This window comes from Malaclemys terrapin, chromosome 1, assembly GCF_027887155.1.
Source record: "Malaclemys terrapin pileata isolate rMalTer1 chromosome 1, rMalTer1.hap1, whole genome shotgun sequence".
NCBI classification, from domain to species: Eukaryota; Metazoa; Chordata; order Testudines; family Emydidae; genus Malaclemys; species Malaclemys terrapin.
In genome coordinates, this window is record NC_071505.1 from 100,979,828 (window position 1) to 101,001,170 (window position 21,343).

Here is a 21,343-nt window from a genome sequence, read left to right on the forward strand (position 1 = left end):
CACTGAACGGGAACTAATGTTGATTTGGTCTCGTTCACCACTAGGCCGAGACCAGCGCATGACGATAGGAGCAGCTCCACATGGGTCTTTACCTCGGAGCAGGACTCCCCCTTGAGGAGCCAGTCATCCAGGTAAGGAAAGATCTGTACCCCCTATTGCCTGAGATAAGCTGCTACCACAGCCATACATTTCGTAAAAAGCCTGGGTGCCGTGGATAGGCCAAATGGGAGGACCGCAAACTGGTAGTGGTCCATCCCCACCAGAAAGCGGAGGAAGCACCTGTGCCCCTCGAAAATATGGATATGAAAATACATGTCCTGAAGGTCCAGGGCCGCATACCAGTCCCCTGAGTCCAGGGAGGGGATAATAGAGGCCAGGGACACCATGCGGAACTTGGAACGGACTAGAAATCGGTTTAAGTCCGGCAGGTCGAGGATGGGCCTAAGGCCCCCTTTGGCCTTCGGGATCAGGAAGTATCGGGCGTAGAACCCTTTGCCCTGGAATTCCACAGGTACCCTTTTCACCGTCCCCAGGCGCAGTAGCCGGTCCACCTCCTTCCCCAGGAGGCAGATAGGCCCTGGGTCCCCTAGGGCCATCATGGAGGATGGGTGATTTGGTGGGGGTGAGGTGAACTGCAACATGTAGCCCTTGGAAATGGTACTGAGGACCCACTAATCCGATGTTATGTGGGACCACGCCCTGTGGAAGGCAGACAATCAGTTGCAGAACACAAACTTTATTAAACGGGGGGTCTCCCTGGCAAGAGACCGGTGCCCCCCTGCAAATAGTCAAAACCGCCTCTTTCCCTGCCTCTTGCCCTTGGAGGGCCCAGGCTGCAGGTCAGAGCAGGACTGCCGCCGAGACCGGCGTTTCTGGTCTCTGGGTCTTTTATATAGGGGCTCATATCTGCTCCTCGCAGGTTGAGCCGCCAGAAGCGATTTGGCCTTGTCCTTAGCCAGAGGGACGTAGAGGCCCAAGCTCTGCAAGGTAGTGCGGGAATCTTTCATCCCATGCAGCCTGACGTCCATCTGGTCCACAAAGAGTGCCTTCCCATCGAACGGAAGGTCCTGCCTCAGGGATTGGGCCTCCGTTGACAGTCCCGACAACAGGAGCCATGATGCCCTGCGCATGGAAATCGTGGAAGCCATTGAGCGGGCCATAGTGTCAGTTGCATCGGACGCCGCTTGCAGGGCCACTTTAGCAGCTGCCGCCCCCTCTTCTACCAGTGCCTTGAAGTCCTTCCTATCCCGATCTGGGAGGAGGGGCTCGAACTTAGGCAGAGACTCCCAAAGGTTAAAGTCATACCTGCTCAGTAAGGCCTGGTGGTTGGCTACCCTAAGCTGGAAACTCGCAGAGGAATAAAGCTTTCTCCCAAAGGAGTCCAGCCATCTGGCGTCCTTATTTTTGGGGGTGGGCATGGGCTAGCCCTGTCACTCCTTGTGGTTTACCGATTCCACCACGAGCGAGTTGGGTGCTGGGTGGGAATAGAGGTATTCATGTTCCTTGGCCGGCACAAAGTATTTCCTCTCCACCTTCTTGGAGATAGGGGCCAAGGAGGCAGGAGTTTGCCACAGGGTGTTGGAGATGTTGGCAATACCCTGGTGCAGGGGCAGGGCCATGCGGCCCGGTGCTGAGGGAGACAGGACATTGAAGAGGGAATCGGACGGACCCTCCATCTCCTCGGCCTGCAGCTGGAGGCTGGAAGCCATCTGCTTTAGCAGGTCTTGGTGTGGCTTGAAGTCTTCCTCTGGGACTAAAGGCAGAGGCGCCGTTATGGTGTCGTCCGGTGCCAGGGAAAGGGCCTGCACGGAACCAAGAGCCTCAGTCAGTGCCGGGACATCAAGCCCCAGATCAGAGTCCGGGCGCGGGTCCGCCGATTCATGACCCGCCGACTTGTCCCATAGGCGGCCGGACGAGGCCGATGGAGCCTGAGACGCTCCAGCGACCAAACGAGCCCACATCTGGGCTGGCATCGGTGCCCACTGGCACCACTGTCCTTGCCACGGGGCCCCTTGCCATTGACCCGGCTGAGAGCCTGATGGCACTATCTGTCCCAGCTGAGCAGCGCAGACTGAGGATGGATGGCCAGGTGCCGAGGCTGAGGTCACCAACGAACGCTCAGTGCTCCGTGAATGGTGCCTATGACGTCGTCTCCCTTGGGACCTGGACCTCGACGTCAAGGAACGGTACCTGCCTGAAGAACTACTTCGGTACCCGTGACAGTGACGTGAGGTCCGGCGCCCTGATGCTGAGGCACCCCGGGAGGAGTCTCGAGCACAACGTCTACCTGATCGGGAACTGGAACGGGAACGACGATGTCTATCCCATCGAGAGCGGCTGCAGTATCCACATCGTGCAGACAAGCGCTCCCGGTGCCTCCCTCGGTGCCTAAGCTCGCTGGCAGGCGACGTCGAGGGTCTCCACAACTCCCGTCCTGACGGCGACCCGGATGGTCTGGCCGGCGTCGAGAGTGGGCAGGAGACGCAAGACAAGCGACCACTGCGTGCCGAGCGATGTGGGGAGCGATCCTCAGAGTGGGAACTGCAGCTGGCTGGAGAGGTCTGGTGGGCATCCAATGGAGGCTTGCCACGAGACCTGGGGCCCGTGCTCGGCTGTGTGCTCGGGACTGGCAGGCTCATAATGTCCTTCGCAGCCTGCATCGCCTCCAGCGTCGACGGCATCCATACCAAAGGGGATGCACGGGCCGACATGCCAGGCTGCTCCGCTCCACACGAGTCAGAGCCCAGGGGGGACTGAGGGCTGCCCAACGCGGGACCAGCCTCTCCCTTTTCCTTGTCACAGCGCCGCTGCGAGGCCGGGCCCTTCCCTTGCTTTTTGGGGAGAGAGCGGCACTGACTAGTCGAAGGGGCCTCGCTGCGCACCGACGACGCGGCGGCCGGCGCCGAGTCCGAACGGGGTGCCAGCGTTGCGGCCAGCGCCGACTCCATCAGGAGAGCTCGAAGTCTAATGTCTCTCTCCTTCTTGGTCCTTGGCTTGAATGACCTGCAGATCTTGCAATGGTCGCTAATGTGAGTCTCACCCAGGCAGCGGAGACACTCAGTGTGCGGGTCACTCCTAGGCATACAACGGCGACAGGAGTCGCATGACTTGAAGCCTGGGGCACGCCCCGAGCCCACTCTAACAACTGAAGAAACAATCCACGAACGGTACCACTAAGGTCGAGAAGAGAAGGCTGCAGCAGAGCTGAAGCACAAAGTTCCGACTACCTTCACTGGCGGCAAGAAGGAACGGAGGGTGGGGGGAGCCCGTAGTTCCCCTTATAGCGCGATATACAGGTGCCACTGCAGGGGTCGCCACGGTGCTCCCCCAGTACGGATACTGCTAAGGGAAAAACTTCCGGCACCAGTGCACGTGGCGAGCACGTCTACCTACTGTGGAATATACATGAGCAATCACTCGAAGAAGAACTAAAATTTAGGAAGAAAAAAAAATAGCATTTTGTGACATTTCTATAGTTGACAGACATGGCAGAAAAAATAGAACACGAACGACTTACCATCACTTATCTCACTCAAACTGGGCCCTAAAGATGGATGATGCGGTCTCAAATCAATCATCTGTTCAGTTCATTATTACTAGTAGCCTTTTACTTTTATCTTCTCATGCTTTATAAAATTTAGGGTTTGGAACAAATAAAGTAACTGTAGTTAACCAAAACTGCCTTTCACTAACTTATCTAAATTGATTAGTGCATAGAAATTGATCTGCTGGCAGGCCCAATCCTGGGCTAGGAGGATGACCCTCGACCTGTCCGCCTTTACTTTCTGCAGGACCTTGCCTATCAATGGAAACGGTGGAAGGGCATAGAACAGTTGGTCTGACCACCGTAGGAGGAATGCGTCCAAGATCGCCCCCCTTTCTGCCTCTGCCCTGGAGCAGAACTGGGGGCAGAGACGATTGGAAGCTCCCCACATGGGCTCCCCACCCCAGGTCCGAGGCGTCCGAAACTAGATCTAGTGAGGGAGGGGGTCTCTCGGAAAGGGATCCCTTGTAACATGTTGCCCGGGCGGGACCACCATTGCAGGTCGGCCACTACGTTGGGAGGTACCGTGACAACCTTGTCCAGGCCGTCCCTGGCCTGGGAATATTCGGAGGCCAGCCAGAATTGGAGGGGCCTCATTCTGAGCCTGGCATGTTGCACCACGGAGGTGCAGGCTGCCATGTGGCCCAGGAGTTGAAGGCACACCTTTGCCATTGTCACGGGGAAGGACATGACCGAGGCTATGAGACTTTTGAGCGTCTCGAACCTGTCCCTGGGGAAGAGAGGCGTTGGCCACCACCGAGTCCAGCTGCGCTCCTATGAAGTGTATGCGCTGAACCGGCACTAACGTGGACTTGTCCTCGTTTACCACTAGGCCTAGACTCTCGCAAGTGGCCAGCAGGAATTTCATCTGGGCCTGCACCTGGGACTGAGACTTGCCTTTGAGCAGCCAGTCGTCCAGGTAGGGGAAAATTTGTAGCCCGTTCCTCCTGAGGTATGCTGCCACTACCACCATGCATTTGGTTAAAAACCCTGGGGGCCATGGAGAGGCCAAAGAGAAGTACCATAATCTGGTAGTGGTCCCGCCCTACCAGGAAGCGGAGGAAGCGCCTGTGACCCTCGAAAATATGGATGTGGAAATAGGCATCCTGGAGGTCCAGGGCTGCAGACCAATCCCCCGGGCCTAGGGATGGAATAATAGAGGCCAGGGAAACCATGCGGAACTTGTAACGAACCATAAACTAGTTGAGGCTCCGCAGGTCGAGGATGGGCCTGAGCCCGCCTTTTGCCTTTGGAATCAGGAAATACTGGGAGTAGAAACCCCTGCCCTGGAATTCCCGAGGCACCTTCTCCACCGCGCCCAGGGTGAGGAGGCGCGTCACCTCCTGGTCTAGAAGGAGGACTTGCTCCGGGTCCCCGGGGATTTCTGGGGGCGGGAGACGGTGGAGGAAGGGGGTGGGGGGGAAGTGAACTGCAACATGTAGCCCCTGGAAATGGTGCTGAGGACCCACTGGTCCGACGTTATACAGGACCATTGCACTCGGAAGGCAGATAAACGGTTGCAGAACACAAACTTTATTAACTGGGGGGCTCCCCTGGCAACAGGCCCGGTGGCCCCCCACAAAGAGTCAAAAGCGCCTCTTCCCCTGCCTTTTGCCCTTGGAGGGCCCAGGTCACGGGGCCAAGCAGGACTGGCGCTGGACTCTGCTCCCGCGCCCTCTTAGGTGGAGGCTCATAGCTGCTCTTACTTGGAGGAGCCGAGGTCTGTGGCCTGGGTTTGTCCTTAGCCAGTGGGACATATAGGCCCAGAGTTTGCAGGGTGGTGTGGGAGTCCTTCATCCAGTGTAGACAGGTGTCTGTCTAATCTGCAAACAGGGCCTTCCCGTCGAAAGGCAAGTCCTGCATGAGGGACTGGGACTCCGTGGACAGCCCTGACAGCGAGAGCCACAACGCCCTCTGCATGGCAACAGCAGAGGCTATCGAATGGGCTGCTGTGTACGCCGCGTCCAAAGCCGCTTGGAGAGCCACTTTCGCCACTGCCGGGCCTTCGTTGACCAAAGCTCTGAACTCCTTCTCATCCTTTTCCTGAAGAAGAGGTTTGAACTTTGGCAGGGACCCCCACAAGTTAAAATCTTAGTGGCTCAGGAGGGCTTGATGATTAGCCACCCCGAGCTGTAAACTTGCCGATGAATAAACCTTCCTGCCGAAGGTATCCAGTCTTCTGACATCTTTATCTTTGGGGGTGGGCGCAGGTTGGACATGTCTTTCTCGGTGGTTTACCGACTCCACCACCAGAGAGTTGGGTACCAGTTAAGAGTACAAATATTTGTTCCCCTTTGCTGGCACAAAGTACTTTCTCTCTGCCTTTTTTGAAATAGGCGCCAAGGACGCCGGGGTTTGCCAAAACGACATGGAGATATTGGCCATCCCTTGCTGGAGAGGTAGGTGACAAAGAGGACAAGACGTTGAACAACATGTCCGACGGCGCCTCCATCTCTTCAGCCTGGAGCTGGAGATCGGAGGTGACCTGCCTAAGGAGCTCCTGGTGAGCCTTAAAATCTTCCTGTAAGGCAGGTGGTGGCACTGCAATGGATTCCTCCGGTGCCGGTGAAGGGACCGGATCTGCCCCCAGGGCATCAGGTGGTACCGGTGGTTCAACCCCCGAGTCCGAGCCCAGGTGCAGTACCGCTGCCTGGGTGCCGGCTGACTTCTCCCAGTGTCGAGGCGGAGACGTTGAATGCACCTGCGATGCTCCGGCCACCGAATGGGGTCTCGCCGGTGCCAGCAGTGGGCACGTTGGCCCCAATTGACACCATTGCCCTTGCCAGGGTGCGCCTTGTCATTGCCCCACTTGAGGGCCTAGCGGAGCTGCTTGATCATGCGGGGTGGTGCGGCCCGGGGATGGGCGGCTGGGTGCTGAGGCCGACATCGCTGACGAGCGCACGGTGCCAAACGAGCAATGGGAGCATCCACAGCCGCGTCAGTGACGGCCTCGAGATTTAGATCTCTACGAGGAAGACCTGTACCCATCAGAGGTACTGCTTCCAGAGTCACCCCAGCGACTGTGGCTACAACAGCTAGGTGCCGGTGATGGCTGAGGGGTGCATTGAGAATGACGCCTGTCAGAGCCATCACTTGAGTCTGAGCGTCGGTGCCGATGGCGTCAAGACCTGCTCCTATAACTCCTGTAGGAAGAGGAGCGTCGACACCTGTTGCCTCAGTGCCTGTGACCCCTCCTGGTAGCGGAGGACCCTCAGGACTCCCTCTCAGGCGAGTCGGCCAACAGCGTGGGCGTCTGACGCAGGCTACGAGATGGACCCGCAGAATGGGTAGGCACCTCATCCTCGGAGCAGGGGCTATGCCGAACCGGGGAGGGTCGATGAGCTCCCAGCGGCGGCTTCCTTCTGGAGCGAGGGCCCATCTCAGGCGGCGCACTCGGCACTGGAAGGGCAAGCACTGCCTGCGCTGCCGCCGGTGTCGACGGTATCCTTACCGCAGGGGAACCACGCGTGGATGGGACCGGACTACTCCGCTCAGCACGAGTCGGAGGTCTGGGTCCCAAGGGGGATCGTGGGCTGCCCAACTCAGGTGCGGCCTCACCCCTGTCCTTTTCTCGGCGCCAGTGAGTCTTCCCTTGCTTCTTAGCGAGGGAGCAGTGCTGACTAGTTGATGGGGCATCGCTGCGCACCGACGACGCGCCCGGCACTGGATCGGGTCGGTGGTCTGGTGCCGGGGCCAATGCTGACTCCATTAGTAAGGCCCAGAGACAAATATCTCGTTCGTGTTTCATTGTTGGTTTGAACGACCTGCAGATTTTACAACGCTCACTTACGTGAGGTTCGCCCAGACAGCAAAGACACTGAGTTTGTGAATTGCTTCTGGGCATAGAACTGCGACAGGAGTCGCACGACTTGAAGCCTGGGGCACGGGGCATGCCCCGAGCCAGGCAACTAACTAGAAATTCTGACTACTAAGAAGAGTTGTACAACTAAGGTTTGCAGTGCTGCAGCAGAGCTGAAGCACTAAGTTCCAACTACCTTCACTGGCGGCAAGAAGGAACTGAGGGTGGGGGGAGTGCGCAGCTCCCCTTATAGCAGCGCTACTCCAGGGGTCACAGCGGTGCTCCCCCACTACGGGTAATGCTAAGGGAAAACCTTCCGGCACTGGTGCACGTGGCAAGCACACACACCTACTGTGGAATACACAGGAGCAATAACTCGAAGAAGAACCACAGTGTACATCAGATATACCATGGCTGTCATACAAACAATGTCTGGAGACAAATTCCACACATACAGTGAACTGGCTGCTGAACACTTGAGGCAGGTCCTAAAGGGATCTGACAAAGCTAATTCTTTGGCAGATCTGACAACAATAACTCCTTGAAAACTGCAGAAAGACAGCACTGGACGGCCTCTAAGGTGGGATGCAAGAAATACCCGGTGATTGGTGGATGCCCTGTGCCTCCATGGAAAAAATTTCTAAATGTGGCATCCAAGAAGCAGTCACTTGTAAAATTCCTTGGTGAATGCATGGTTCAAGATGCACCCGAAAGTGTAGGAGCACACCCAACACAAACACTCCTTCTTACTGCAGGCTTTTCCAGTGATGAAGTAGCAAAGTCCATCACCGGTAGAGGTGTTGAAGAAGCTCAACACTCACAGTACTCAAGAGGAAGCAGACACAAAAATGCTTCTGCATACTATATGCGCCAACATGGCTTCTGGATCTCTTAATGCCAAAGGAACCCATAGAATTAGGTAACCTGGGACAGATGTTTTAGACCTTGCTGTTCATTACCTTCCAAAAATGGAACACAAATAGAGAAAATGTGGATTGAAGCAGGCACCATTATTAGCACAACTGAGGTGTCACTACCCCCTGATACTTCATACCTGCATGTGCAATTTGTAATGCACGCTCTTGACTTCTGCAACATACTTCCTGCTGTACACGCATTAAAAGGGTGTGACTGTCATCCCTATTTGGTATTGGGAGCGAAAAAAAATCAGTGTTTAATGTTATCAAAACAAAGAGAGCTTACTGCTTCAGAGATCTTGCCAAATTGGAAGAGAGTGATAGACACGGCACAACTTCTGCAGCAAGAAGTTGGTAGCAGTGCTGTACAACCAGACCAAGAAAAAACAAACAAACAAAAGATCCAGACACCTGATTTACTTACGTCTCAATCTAGCCATCAAAAAGGACAAGCTACAGGCCAAACTCCATCATCATGTGAGGACAGTTTTGAAGAGCATGTCAAAAGAGCATCTTGGCAAACAAACAAAGATTTAGATGTCTTAGCACACTGGTAAACCAGATATTGGATCACCACTGCAACATAGATGGAAAAATGTGGATGACGACCAACTTTTTGTATTCAAGAGTGCAAAGGCATCTGAGTGTCTTCAAGATCTTATTTGTGCCTCTACCGGTAGGGGTCGCTGCACAATGAACTGTGTGCTGCCTACAGACAATATTCCCTGCATAGAAGTGTACATGCCAAGGCAGCGAAGACTGTGGTAACCCACTGTGATGCTTTCTTGGTGTGTCCACAACTGTAAGTCACCCTGTTACTCCTCTGCCACAGCATAAAAGGAATTTGTTTGTGCTAAACTGTGTGACAGCTCCCTATCACCCCAGTCTGTTACCAGAACTCTTGTCAGCCCTTACTTGCCTTGCAAGTAACACTTCCTGAACACTGCCTTGCAGTTCCTGAACCCCTTGGAAAAGCATTCCTCTGCAGTATCCAGCCCTGTTACTGTACACTCACAAATCTATTGTTCACAAAGAAACAGAATACACATCAGCCTGTGGTCTCAGCTGAGAATGCACACCTCACTTTAAAACAGCACTAAGATGAATTTATAATAAAACAAGAATAAGTTTATTAATAAAGAACAGAGATTTAGGGGATACTATGAGAGATCATAGAAACAGATTATGGTTACAAATAAAAGTATAATCACACTTTCTAGGGACTAAAAGTCAACTCAACAGGCTACAATCCTTGTCTAATGCAGTTTTCTCATCTACAGCCACTTCTTAGCATCATGCAACCCACATGACTGGAGATCCACTGTTCATGAATGCAAAGAGCATTGACCTCTTTGTTCCCCGAGGGATGGATAACCAAAATGTCTTTTTGCTTCTCCTCATATCCTCAAAGTTTATTGTCTGTGTCACCAGAGTCAGGATGAACCCCTGGAGTTCAGATTCCAGTGTCTTCCCATACTGAATTCACATCCTCATGTTAATTTGTTCCTCCCGTATATCGAGGATGCAAATGAACTGCCTATTCTCTCTTCCATCACCATGCTCAATTTTTATTGGAGATAGTTATCTTCCTATCCTCCCTCTTTTATGGAAGAAAACCTGTTTCTCCCTTTGTCTCGTTGCAGACTTTAAAGCATAACAGTAAAAGTGTCTAATTCCTTATACGGTATTAATGCATACATTTCATAATAATATTAATGACTAATATGTCACCAGCTTTCACTTGATATCTTACACAACATTCTTTATAGATAAATATTGTGACAAAAATGTGTTAGGTGTAATGAGTTTGTCAGGCTTGACAGGAGTAGTTGTTACGTGACATTGAACCCTTTAGCAATGAGCATTGAGGGGCTCTTAGGGTCACACCCATCCACTCTCAGAGATAATGGTGACTAAGATGATAATGAGGTTGACTAGAAGTCACCAGAGCTATTACATTTAAATGATACCTGTATCAATTACTAGATTTTGCAATACCCTTTAGGTTGTTGTTGTGATGCTTTGAGGTCACAAAGAAATCCAATTTTATGTCTTGAAATAATACATAGAGTCATTAAATTAACAGGAACAAAAGCAAATATTTAAAAGTGGTCTTTTTAATGTGTTTATGGCAGCATTGTTTATCCCATTCCTATGATAACAGCACCACTTGACAACTCCACATCATATCTCATCTTAAAGTAGACATAATAAGCTTTCAAATGGTATATGATGTGCATGTTTGTAGAGAGGGTACATTAAATCAACCAAATTGGTGGTGTCTGCCACTCACCTATTACATTTCAGTCAGGTGAGTTTTCTGCCCCCCAAAGACTACCTGACCCTTAGAAGGACTGTGGTTTCCATGAGACAGGAGGGTAGGGAGAAATGTTTAAATCACAAAAGTTTACTCTTTAAAAACAATTTAGCAATTACAAAACTAAACTTTCTTGCCCACAGAAAAACTAAGCAATGGGTATGAACAATTCATGGCTTCTGAATAGATCTTAATATTATTGCATTTCTGAACTGGAGTTAACCATATTGGTACACAATTTCAAACATAAAGAGACATACTTACAGGGGACATCTCTTCAATTTCAGATTCAGGTATTAATGTATGACACTTCAGGCAGATATCAATTAGATCTAACATATTACTCCTCTTTAAGAAACAGTCATAAGCTTTTTTGATATCAGCATAATTTTCAGGTGCTTCCATATTCTCACATGTCAATCCCAGTTTATCATGTAGCAAGTATTTCCAGGTTTCCACCACATCACTAAAAGATACTGTGAAATCTCCATGAAGCTAATATAAAAATGAGAAAAGTAAAAGAAAAGCATTATGCTTTGCTGGTAGTGTAGATATCAAAAACTTTAATAAAACAACATTCATATATCTTTTAATACACTCTGTACGATGAAGTATTTTAATGCTGATTCATTTATATTAAACCCAAGGAAAAAAATGTTACTTGTAACTAGAGTTCTTGAACTGTATTGACTATGCAGTTCAACAGTCTTACAGACTAATAGGTTGCATATTCTAATTCTTAAGATGGTAACGATGGTTCCTTCTGGTTTTAAAATCTATAGATCTTTAAAGACCTATGCACATGCAAAACTGTATTTATGGACAGATATGGATTAAGGTTTCCTGCAGCCCTGGGTCAGAGCAAGTGGGGGGCCCCTCCAAACCCCTTTATGCCTGCGGTCCCACCCCATTCTGCTCCTTCCGCCTGTGGCCCCACCCCAGCCTCACCCCATTCTGCCCCTTCCTCCATGGTCCCACCCCTATTGAAGTCTCTAAACCACAGGATTTGGGGACTTCAACAGCAGAGTCAAGGGAAAGGGTTGGGACAGCTTTGTGGCCTGCGTCATGCGGGAGGTCAGACTAGATGATCATAATGGTCCCTTCTGACCTTAAAGTCTATGAGTCTATTCCACCCACATTCCCAACCACCCACTCCAGCCCCGCAATCCATTTGCTTCTTTCTGCCCATCCACACTGTGGCCCCAAGACTAAAGAAGCTTTGCTCCCCTACCACAGCCCCAGGGCCACAGTGAGAAGTGAACTCCCCCAGTCCTGAGGCAGCAAGCAAGAACTCCTCCAATCCCAGGGCCACAGTGGAAGTCCCAGTGTTGGGGCTTCCCCCGCCCCACCAGGGGCTCCTGCCGGGGAGCAGGGGCTTCTGCTGCCCCACAGCAGATGTCTGCTGGGGGCAGGGTGCCAATTTTTCCAGGGCCCCCCAGGCCTGGGCCCCATTGGCCCACTGGATAGTCCGCCACGGTTTATGAGAGTAGTCTGATCGACTTCAACAGGAGTATTCACATGCAGAAAGTTCAGCATGTGCTTAAGTGCTTGTAGTATAAGTTTGCAGCAAGGAGGCCATGTGCATTCCAGAAGTAGGAATCTGCACTGACAGTTTTTGGAGGAAACTCCTACCTTTAAAATATGCATTAACAGAATACTTGAAACAAAGTACCCTGTGTGAGAAGGAGCATGGATGTCCAAAAAGGTAAACTATTTTTATTTTTCTATAATGTAATTAATACTCCAAGTCTTCATTGTGAAGCTGCTAGGGCTACTACACCCACATACCCAAACAAACCAACAAAAGCAATAAAATGAAAAATGTCAGCCACCTGTGACAGGGTATACACACCCTACGTGGGCAACCAGTGGTTAAGAACTGCTCTAGGCTCAGCCAGCCACACCCACCACACCTGTAGGAAATGCTTCAACTGAAGGAGGAGTTAAAAGGCAGGGGAGCAGCTCATTTGATGGCAGTCCAAGGAGGAGAGCAGACCCGCAACTCCAGCAGTGAGCTGAAGGAAAGGCAGAATCTCTCCCCATGAGAGCTGCCCAAAAGGTCTCTCCATGAGGGAAGGGAGGACCTGCTACAGTCCAAGAGGGAAGCATTCCCCTCTCCTTCCCATATGGGCTCCAAGTTTTGTTAATTTGCCTTTACTTTGTTTGGGCTACCCCAGCAGGGGAATGCCCTAGGACTGATCTGGCCTAGGAGAGTGGGCCACACTGCAGGAGGAGGCAGTTGCTGCCCGAGAGAGGAAAAGTTAAAAAAAAATAGCAATGTTTAGTCTTGAGAGAAGACTGTGGGGCCTGATAAATCTTCAAATAAGTTAAGGGCTATAATAATGACAGTGATCAATTGTTCTTTATGTAGTTCTTGAGAACACCGAAGAACAAGCGAGGTGCTGTGGTTCTCTGCTTACAAGAGGCCATTCCAGCTCTGCTGAGCCTGGCCCCCAGAAAGACTATTTATGTGAACTGGGATAGCCCAGGAATCCTCCATGGATATCTCTAGGAAACTTTCATGGAGGTACTCTTCAATCCTTTGCAGAAGGTTTCTGGGCAGGGCAGTCTTATTTCTTTCACCATAGTAGGACACTTTCCCGCGCAACTCCTGAATTAATTCTGCTGACATCATTGCAGGACACAGCATAGCAGCATAAGGCGCGGGTCTATACCCAGACGCTTGCAGCATCTCCTTCCTTTCCACCTCGGTTACCCTCAGGAGACTGATATCACATAGGGTCGCCTAGGAGAAACGGGGGAAGTTCTCATTAAAGGTGCTCTTACATGGGGAAAAAAAGGGCATGTAGACCCACCCTGGCCCCCACATTCCAGATCACCAAACATGCAGCCACTAATGTGCCTTTACTGTGCTCAGCATAGGGTGGCAAGTAGTTTAAAGTGGCTGATAGAGGACTGAGGTCCCATATGAGAGATTCCACAATTTGGGAGTGAAAAACGTTCCCCTCCACCCCATTCGTAAACAGCTTCCCGTGGTGCTATGGGGGAGGGCCATTGTTTGACTAGCTACTTGTGCTCCCAACATAAGCCTGCCATAAACTTAATTAAAAGTGCGATCATCAATGACCCGGAGGTGGCACACTCACCGTGGCTGGAGCAGCAAAACGGCACAGTGAACAGTTACGGATTCCAATTATGTTGTGGCTTGCACCTAGTATATAATATGGGTGTTTTTTTGTTTGTTTGTTTTTTTAAAAACAGCCTTGCTATGGAAACAATTTTATTCATGTACAATGGCTCCTTTATTTTTTCCCCTGACAGCTGGAAATGTGTCCTTTGGCATGTCATCAACACCTGAAAGCAGTGTAATTAGGAGAAAGAACGCGGGAGGACATATTCACAGAGATAATGAATGCCTCCAGGAAGGCTGACACAGAGCTAAGAGCGTGGAGGATTTCACTGTCCAAGAAGTTAGACATGGACATGGAAAGCAGGAAAGCTTCCAATGAGTGAGAGTGTGCAGCGCAGGATGAGATGCTTTGGATTATGAGGGACCAAGCAGACATATTGAGGCATCTGGTTGAATTGCAGGAACAGAAGCAGGAGGGTAGAGTCCCTCTGCAGATCCTGGTGGACAGACAGACAGCATTGCCTGGTGCAGAATCACCCTCCCCCAAGCGTTCCACGAGGCGTGGGCAAAAAGTCCATTAACCCTTTCACTTACCTCGAGGAGGGGGGAAGGTACAAGGAACAGAAGGCACCCATTCACAGACCTTTGATGGTCTGAAATGCGGTGTTATGTTACACATCTGAAAATGTTTGTCCTGTTCCAACTGTACAACCCCTTTTCCCCAAGGTTAGCTTTTCTTTCTGTTCTCCCTCTTTATTTATGTTTGTTAAATAAAGTAAATGGATTCAAGAAATAGATGTTCTTTATTGAGTAGAATAAAGAATAAATAGTGGGCTTGGGCAGGGGGTTGGCTTTACAGGGACAGAAATACAAGGCAGGTGAAGATTTGGGAAAGCACAATGTACACAAGCAGCTCACATTACTGTGACTCATTATTAAAACAGCTTTTCAAAGCCTTGCAGATACGCAGCGCCCCTTGCTGTGCACTTATTGCCCTGGTGTCTGGCTACTCAAAAATGGCAACCATGCGATCGTCTCACCTACCCACCCCTGGGGAAAATTTTCCTGCCTCCCCCCTCTGATATTATGGAGCACACAGCCGACAGCTATAACCATGGGGATGTTCTCCTCGGTAAGGTCCAACCTTGTTAGTAGGCTTCTCCAGCACCCTTTCAAATGACCAAAGGCACATACAACCACCATTCTGCACTTGCTGAGCCTATAGTTGAACCCTTCCTTACTGCTGTCCAGAGAGCCGGCGTATGGCTTCATGAGCCATACGAGCAAGGGGTAGGCTGGGTCCCCCAGGATAACTATAGGCATCTCAACATAGTCAATGTTAATTTTGTGGTCTGGAAAGATTGCAACTTTTTGAACAGACCCGAGTTACTAAAGATGCACATGTTGTGCATCTTTCCTGACCATCCCATGTTGATGTTGGTGAAATGCCCCCTGTGATCCACCAGCGCTTGCACCACTATTAAAAAAAGTATCCTTTTTAGTTCATGTACTCTCTGGCAAAGTGGTCTGGTGCCAAGATGGGGATATCGCCCCAACCACAATTAGGGAACCCTCTCGCGGCAAAACCATCCACTATGTCCTGCCCGTTTCCCAGACTCACTACCCTTCATAGCAGAAGTCTATTTATGGCCCTGCACACTTGGTGCACAGCAGCTCCCACAGTTGATTTACCTACTCCAAATTGATTCCCCACTGACTTGTATCTGTCTGGGGTTGCAAGCTTCCAAATAGCGATTGCCACTCACTTCTCCACTGTCAGAGCAGCTCTCATTTTTGTGTTGCTGAACTGCAGGGCAGGGGAAAGCTCTGCACAAAGTTCCTGGAAGGTGGCCTTCCACATTTGAAAGTTCTGCGGTCACTGCTCATCATCCCATATCTGCAAAACAATGCTGTCCCACCAGTCAGTGCTTGTTTCACAGGACCAAAAACAGCGCTCAGAGTGCAGCTACTCTGACTGCCAGCAGCAACTGTGAATTATTTTTTTCAGTGGCTTCCAGCAGGGCTGCTTGCAGGACATCACTATGTTCCAAGCAGTGGGTCCTACTTCGCCTCTGGAAATACTGCAGGAGAAGGCGCAAGGTGTTTGAGATACTCACAACAAGAGTGCACAACTGAGTAGGCTCCATGCTTCTGGGGTTATGGTGTACACACAGCAGTTTTAAGGCGCGAAAACCAGTGGGTTGTTTGCTGTTGATATGAGGGAGGGAGCACAATGCATCATGGGATGCCAACGCAATGTTCCCATTCTCCCCTGCGACAATGTTTTGGTCCCATGAGGCATTGCACAAACTTCTCAAAATACACTGCGGCAAGTTGTCCTTTGGGAAAGCTATCCATGATGCACTGCTTTGTGCATCGATGCAGGCGCATCGAGACAATGAGCAGGGTGTGGCCACGTGCAATCGACTTCATTAATTCAGGGGGCTCGAGGTCAAATTAGATAAAGTCGACTTAATTTTGTAGTGTAGACAAGCCCACAGTATAGTTCCTACTAGACCATCTTTTTTGAACAACGTCTTACTCATATTACATAGGTTACTAAGCCTTTAAATGGCAATTAACATTTTCAATTGCTACGAACCAGCATTAGCTTTAAACCTCTGACCTACTAATAATAGATGTTATTTTCATTTTCTTTGCTTTTAACATGCTGTACTGATTAGGATATGTCAGTACTACTGACATGAATGCTATTCTGCAGATTAAAATAAGGCATCTTATACGAAAGATTTCAGAGTAGCAGCCGTGTTAGTCTGTATCCGCAAAAAGAACAGGAGTACTTGTGGCACCTTAGAGACTAACAAATTTATCAGAGCATAAGCTTTCGTGGGCTACAGCCCACTTCTTCCGAAGAATCTTTATATGAAAGAGTATACATACATTTTCTAAAATATTCCTATTTCAAATTTTCCATGTAAACTCCTTCATAAGGAGAGTCACTGTGAAACCTTTACCCAATTAAAAACAGCAGTAGACAAAGTGTTTTCTCACTTTGTTTTGAAACAAATTCCTTCAAATGTAACTAGTTAAAATAAGACTTCAGTATGATAACTAGCCAAAACCTTCTCACTAGATCAAGAACTTGCAGAGATTAACAGTGTTTATATTTGTGTTGTAAAAACATTTTAAATACAAATAAAAATGCACTTCAGATATTCATTTCCATGATCAGGTGCCCACCATGACAGTATATTCTATTATTCATATAACCGATTGAGAGAGTCTGTGGTTAAAAAAAAAAAAAAAGAAAGAAAAAGAAAAAAGATAATGTTTTGCTAGGAGCACATACCAGCTGGCTAATATCTGAAGGAAGTTCAAAAAGTTCAGTGCCTTCATTCTGTGATAGACATCAGGAAGATTGTATTTCACAAGCATAAAACAAGGAAAGCAAGGTTTACACATTTTAAAAGCACTTCAGTTGCACTTTTTACTAGTATGTTATATCACACATACACTCTTTGGACTTTTATTAGAGTCTTTGCTCATTCTAGGATTAAATCTTAATTATTCAGATTTTAGAGGGTTTTTTTTTTTATAAAGAGACTTCACAAGTACTGCAGGTTCTTTCTAGGGCTATCTAGTTAGCCAGGCAACGGCTATTATTGTAAAAGTTGTTTAAGGATAGAAAGAGATGCATGTTACAGCCCTCTCCCTGGCTGAGTCCTCCTAGTAGATGGTCACCATTCTGCTGTATTGGACCCAACCTTTGGATCCCCCAGAGTTTCAAGATAACTGTCTGAGCAGCAGCTGCCAAGTTGTGTTTAACTTGGGCCTCTCAGGCATACCACTGAGATGCTGATTCACTGCCCCGGCACCCCTCCTTGGCACGAAGACTGCAAAATCCCAACTTCTATCTACCCTCAGACCCATCCTGAACTTCCCAAGCCAACCCAGTAGCTTATGCATTCTCTCAGTCTAGCCCCACAGGCACCCTGGATTATAGTTTAACTTTTTGGGGACCACATGACATTAAAGCAAGGAACACACGTTCCTTTGAGGCTTTGCAAACACACACACTTACATGCACTTTACCCAGAAAGCACAAGAGTTAGAGCTACGCGAAACAAAGCTTCTGAATACTGTCCCCTTGAGACTTTTCACCCCTATTGTGAGTCTCTGGGTTTGGTTCAAGTCCTTAAGGGGGGTTGGGGGAGCAGGTCCCTCCTGCCACCATTCTTTCTGCTGAGAATTCTGGTTCTGGCAATGACATATGCCCTTTAAGCAAGGGGAGCTATCATTTTTAGAAACAGCAACAATTTTTCTTTGGTCCTGTCCTTCTGCTGGGATTTTTCTTCCTGCAACCTTGTATGGGATTGCTGGCAAAGAGTTGCTAGAAGTCAAGAGATCTGCCTCTAACTCTGGCGTAGAGCTAATCAATGTTGAGGACTTGTTGATGGCCATTGTTCAGTTTCCCAGACATCGCCTGTTTTCTGCTACAAAAATGGAAGTTAAATCCACTCTGAAGGTTATAATTAAATGCTATAAAACAGAGGAATTCATATATAGACACAGACATGTTCCCCAAACTGTCACAATGCATGATTTTGAGCTTCATTAAAACACTGCTTTTTTTATTTATTAGTGTTCAGAATATTTCATACCATTCTAAGTAATTAAGTTATGTACCAATAAAATACAAACATCTATTAACTACATGTTGTGGGATCACACTTTTTGTTTTGGCCCTCATGGAGATATTTAAAAGAAAAAAAGATGAAACCCCAAACAAGACAAAGTACAGCTCTCCAAGTTCCTTAATGGGGATTGATCTTACACAGTAGCTCTGAAGTGAGTATAATGCAACAGGATTTACTTCCTTTGCGTGAGTTAGGGCACACCAGATCACCCCCACTAATATCATTTAACTAGGCAGTAAAAAATAATCAAAAAGAGACAATAGTGGATGAACTGGTCATTCACCTCAGCCAACAGACACCCTTCAGTGAGGAGACTGCTGTAGCAGTGACACACCCTGGTCAGAGTGACCTATGTGGGCTAAGCCAGTACACCATCATTCAGGGTACAATCCTGGCCACAGCAGTAACAAAGTTCTGACCTCTCCAGTGAGGTCCAAATCTGGGGCTTCATTAGGAGAAGTGATGGAAGAGGAACAGAAGTAGAGGAGAAGAAAAAACCACTCAGTCTTCTCCGAGTGCATAAGGTACAAAAAGACAGCTAACTGGTGCATGTGCACCACAGCCTCTTTTAGAATCCTGACGCATAAGCTGCAGAGTAAGGCCTGATCTACACTACAGAGTTAGGTTGACATAAGCGGTCTTGTGTCAACCTAACTCTGTAAGCATCTACACTATCACGTTGCTCCCACTGTTGTAAGTTGCCCACTACACCGACCTAAAAACTCCACCTCTGTGATAGGTGTAGCGCTTAGGTTGATGTAGTAGGGTCAGTGTCTGTGTAGACACTACATTGCTTAAATCGCCTGTTGCTGCCTTTGACAACCCGAATCCCGCTACCCCTGGGCAGCAGGGCTCCAGCTGTCAGTGCCCCCACGATGCCCCCTTAAATTGGTGCAAGCACTCCTGGTGAGGTGCACACCACCACCAGACGAAGCATAATGTGGGCACAAAGAGACGATTTAATTACTACAGTGGCTATAGATCGACCTAACTTAAGTCAACTTAATTTTGTAATATAGGCATGCCCCAGTGCATGAACTAGGGGAAGACAGGTAGATGTTCCTCCACCTAACACTCCTGTGGGGCCCAATCCAGGAAGTGTATTCAGAACTCACCAATCAGATTAGGCCCTTATAGGTGAATTCACACAAAGCGTGGGGTTGGGTTGGTGCGGAGAAAGGAGGAAGAGGACTTCCCTTATAAACTTTTAGACCAGCAATTAAGTATTCAAGTAGGGGCCCTCCCATATCCCAGGTCAAGTCCACCCCCGCCCCCCACTCCGGACTGAAGGGGATAAGGGTTATGAACAGGGATCAGCCACCTCTGAGGTGAAGTGCCCTAACCATTGGGTTGCTACAGGATATTCTGATGTGGGGCTCCCTCTGTCTTCCCTGTTGAAGTTGTTCCAGTTTGGAAAAATAATTTTTAAAAGTCATTAGAGCAGGGGGACTGGATCCTGGGTCTCCCACCTCCTAAGTGAGTGCTCTAACTACTCAGCTACAGAGTCATTTATGCTTATGTGTTTGTTGTTTATTCTTCCTCTCCCCCCGCACCCCAATGATTCTTTCATTATTAATCCACAGAGGAGAGGGATGTGAACAGGGGGTCTCCCATATCCCAGGTGAGCCCCCTAACCATGGGCTAAAAGTTATGAGGGAGGTCCTCCTGCTCCTTCTTTCCTCCCCACTCCAGATTCTTGCTAAAACAGCATAGGCACTGTGACAGGTTCCTGGGGTGCCACCTGGAACTGGTGTACCACTGAGCCCTCTGCCCCACCTGCCTGGGCTCCCTCTCACACGGTGCTGCTGTGACAAGTTGCAAAGCCCTCCAAGCTTGCACTTTCACCAGCATTCAAACAGGTAGGGACACACCCAGCTGCAGCTACATGCAGACTCTCTAACTCCCAGCTTAGGACCCCAGAGTACAGATCTGTCACATCTTACGCTGGGGTTACATTCCGCAGCCAGCGCGTAAAGCAAAAATCGTGTATAGTCAAAATTACATTGAGTGTAATGGCAGGCAGAATCGCCCACACTACAGGTACAGTATTAAAACTGTTATTTTTCTCTTTTTGTTTTGTTTTTGCCGACTGCATAAAGCTGAAATCATGCATGTTAAATGTGCATAAAATGCGACAGACCTGTTGTACCATCCTGCCCTGGTCAAATCTGGCCACTATATGGGTTTAATACCCAGTCCGCCTCTCCCTCAATGTGAAGAGGACTAGGCACACTTGGGTTACCAAGCTGAGATTTTCCCCAGACACCTTAATCAAACGCACACTGGTTTGGATTAAAATATAAAATAAGTTTATTAACTACAAAAGGATAGATTTTAAGTGATTTATAATGGATAGCAAGCAGATTACCTAGCAAATAAACAAAACCCGCAAACTAAGCTTAATCTATGTAGTACATCGGATATGAATAGCAAATACTTGCCCTAAGTGAGGATACAAGCAGGCTGCAGATTCTTAAGGGGCATCTTGGAATCCCCAGGTGTTCTATTCACAGGCTAAAAATCCCTTTAGCCTGGGTCCAGTACTTCCCCCAGTTCAGTCTTTGTTCCTTAGGTGTTTCCAACAGGCTCTTTGGGTGGGGAGTCAGTGAAGAACCATGATGTTACTCCCCTGCCTTAAATAGCCTTTGCATATGGTGGGAACCCTTTGTTTCAAAGCTTGGTTCCCACACCAGTCAGTGGAAAAACTCTGATATCCCAAGATGGAGTCCAGCACCAGGTGACCTGGTCACGTCCCTGTAGTGTCACAGCAGCTATGAGTCAGCGGCTGTTTGTAGCATCCTCAGGAAGGCTCCTCCACCCCCACCCTGGTGGGAGATAAGCTTCTAAGACTTATTGTTTTTTCCTAATGGCTCAATAACTGAATGGGCCCTTCCCAGCCATCCATCTAAACAGAGAGCCTTTTGCCTAATGGGCATTCTCCAAGTGTAAACACACTTGTAATACAAATATATAGTCCAGGGGTCAGCAACCTTTCAGAAGTGGTGTGCGGAGTCTTC

The 21,343-nt window shown here is 48.9% G+C and overlaps 1 protein-coding gene across 5 annotated transcripts in view; it reads right to left on the bottom strand.

Annotated features, from left to right (window-relative positions):
• The window catches only part of PARPBP (PARP1 binding protein), a 108,715-nt gene that overhangs the window by 83,044 nt on the left and 4,328 nt on the right, over nucleotides 1-21,343 (bottom strand). For all 5 annotated transcript variants that reach the window (XR_008445575.1, XM_054033302.1, XM_054033294.1 and 2 more), the window contains exon 3: nucleotides 10,842-11,072. Coding sequence is in view for 4 of the 5 variants with exons in the window: in XM_054033302.1 (XP_053889277.1) it covers nucleotides 10,842-11,072 (231 nt within the window). In the remaining variant the exon portion in view is untranslated. The remainder of the gene's footprint in view (nucleotides 1-10,841; nucleotides 11,073-21,343) is intronic.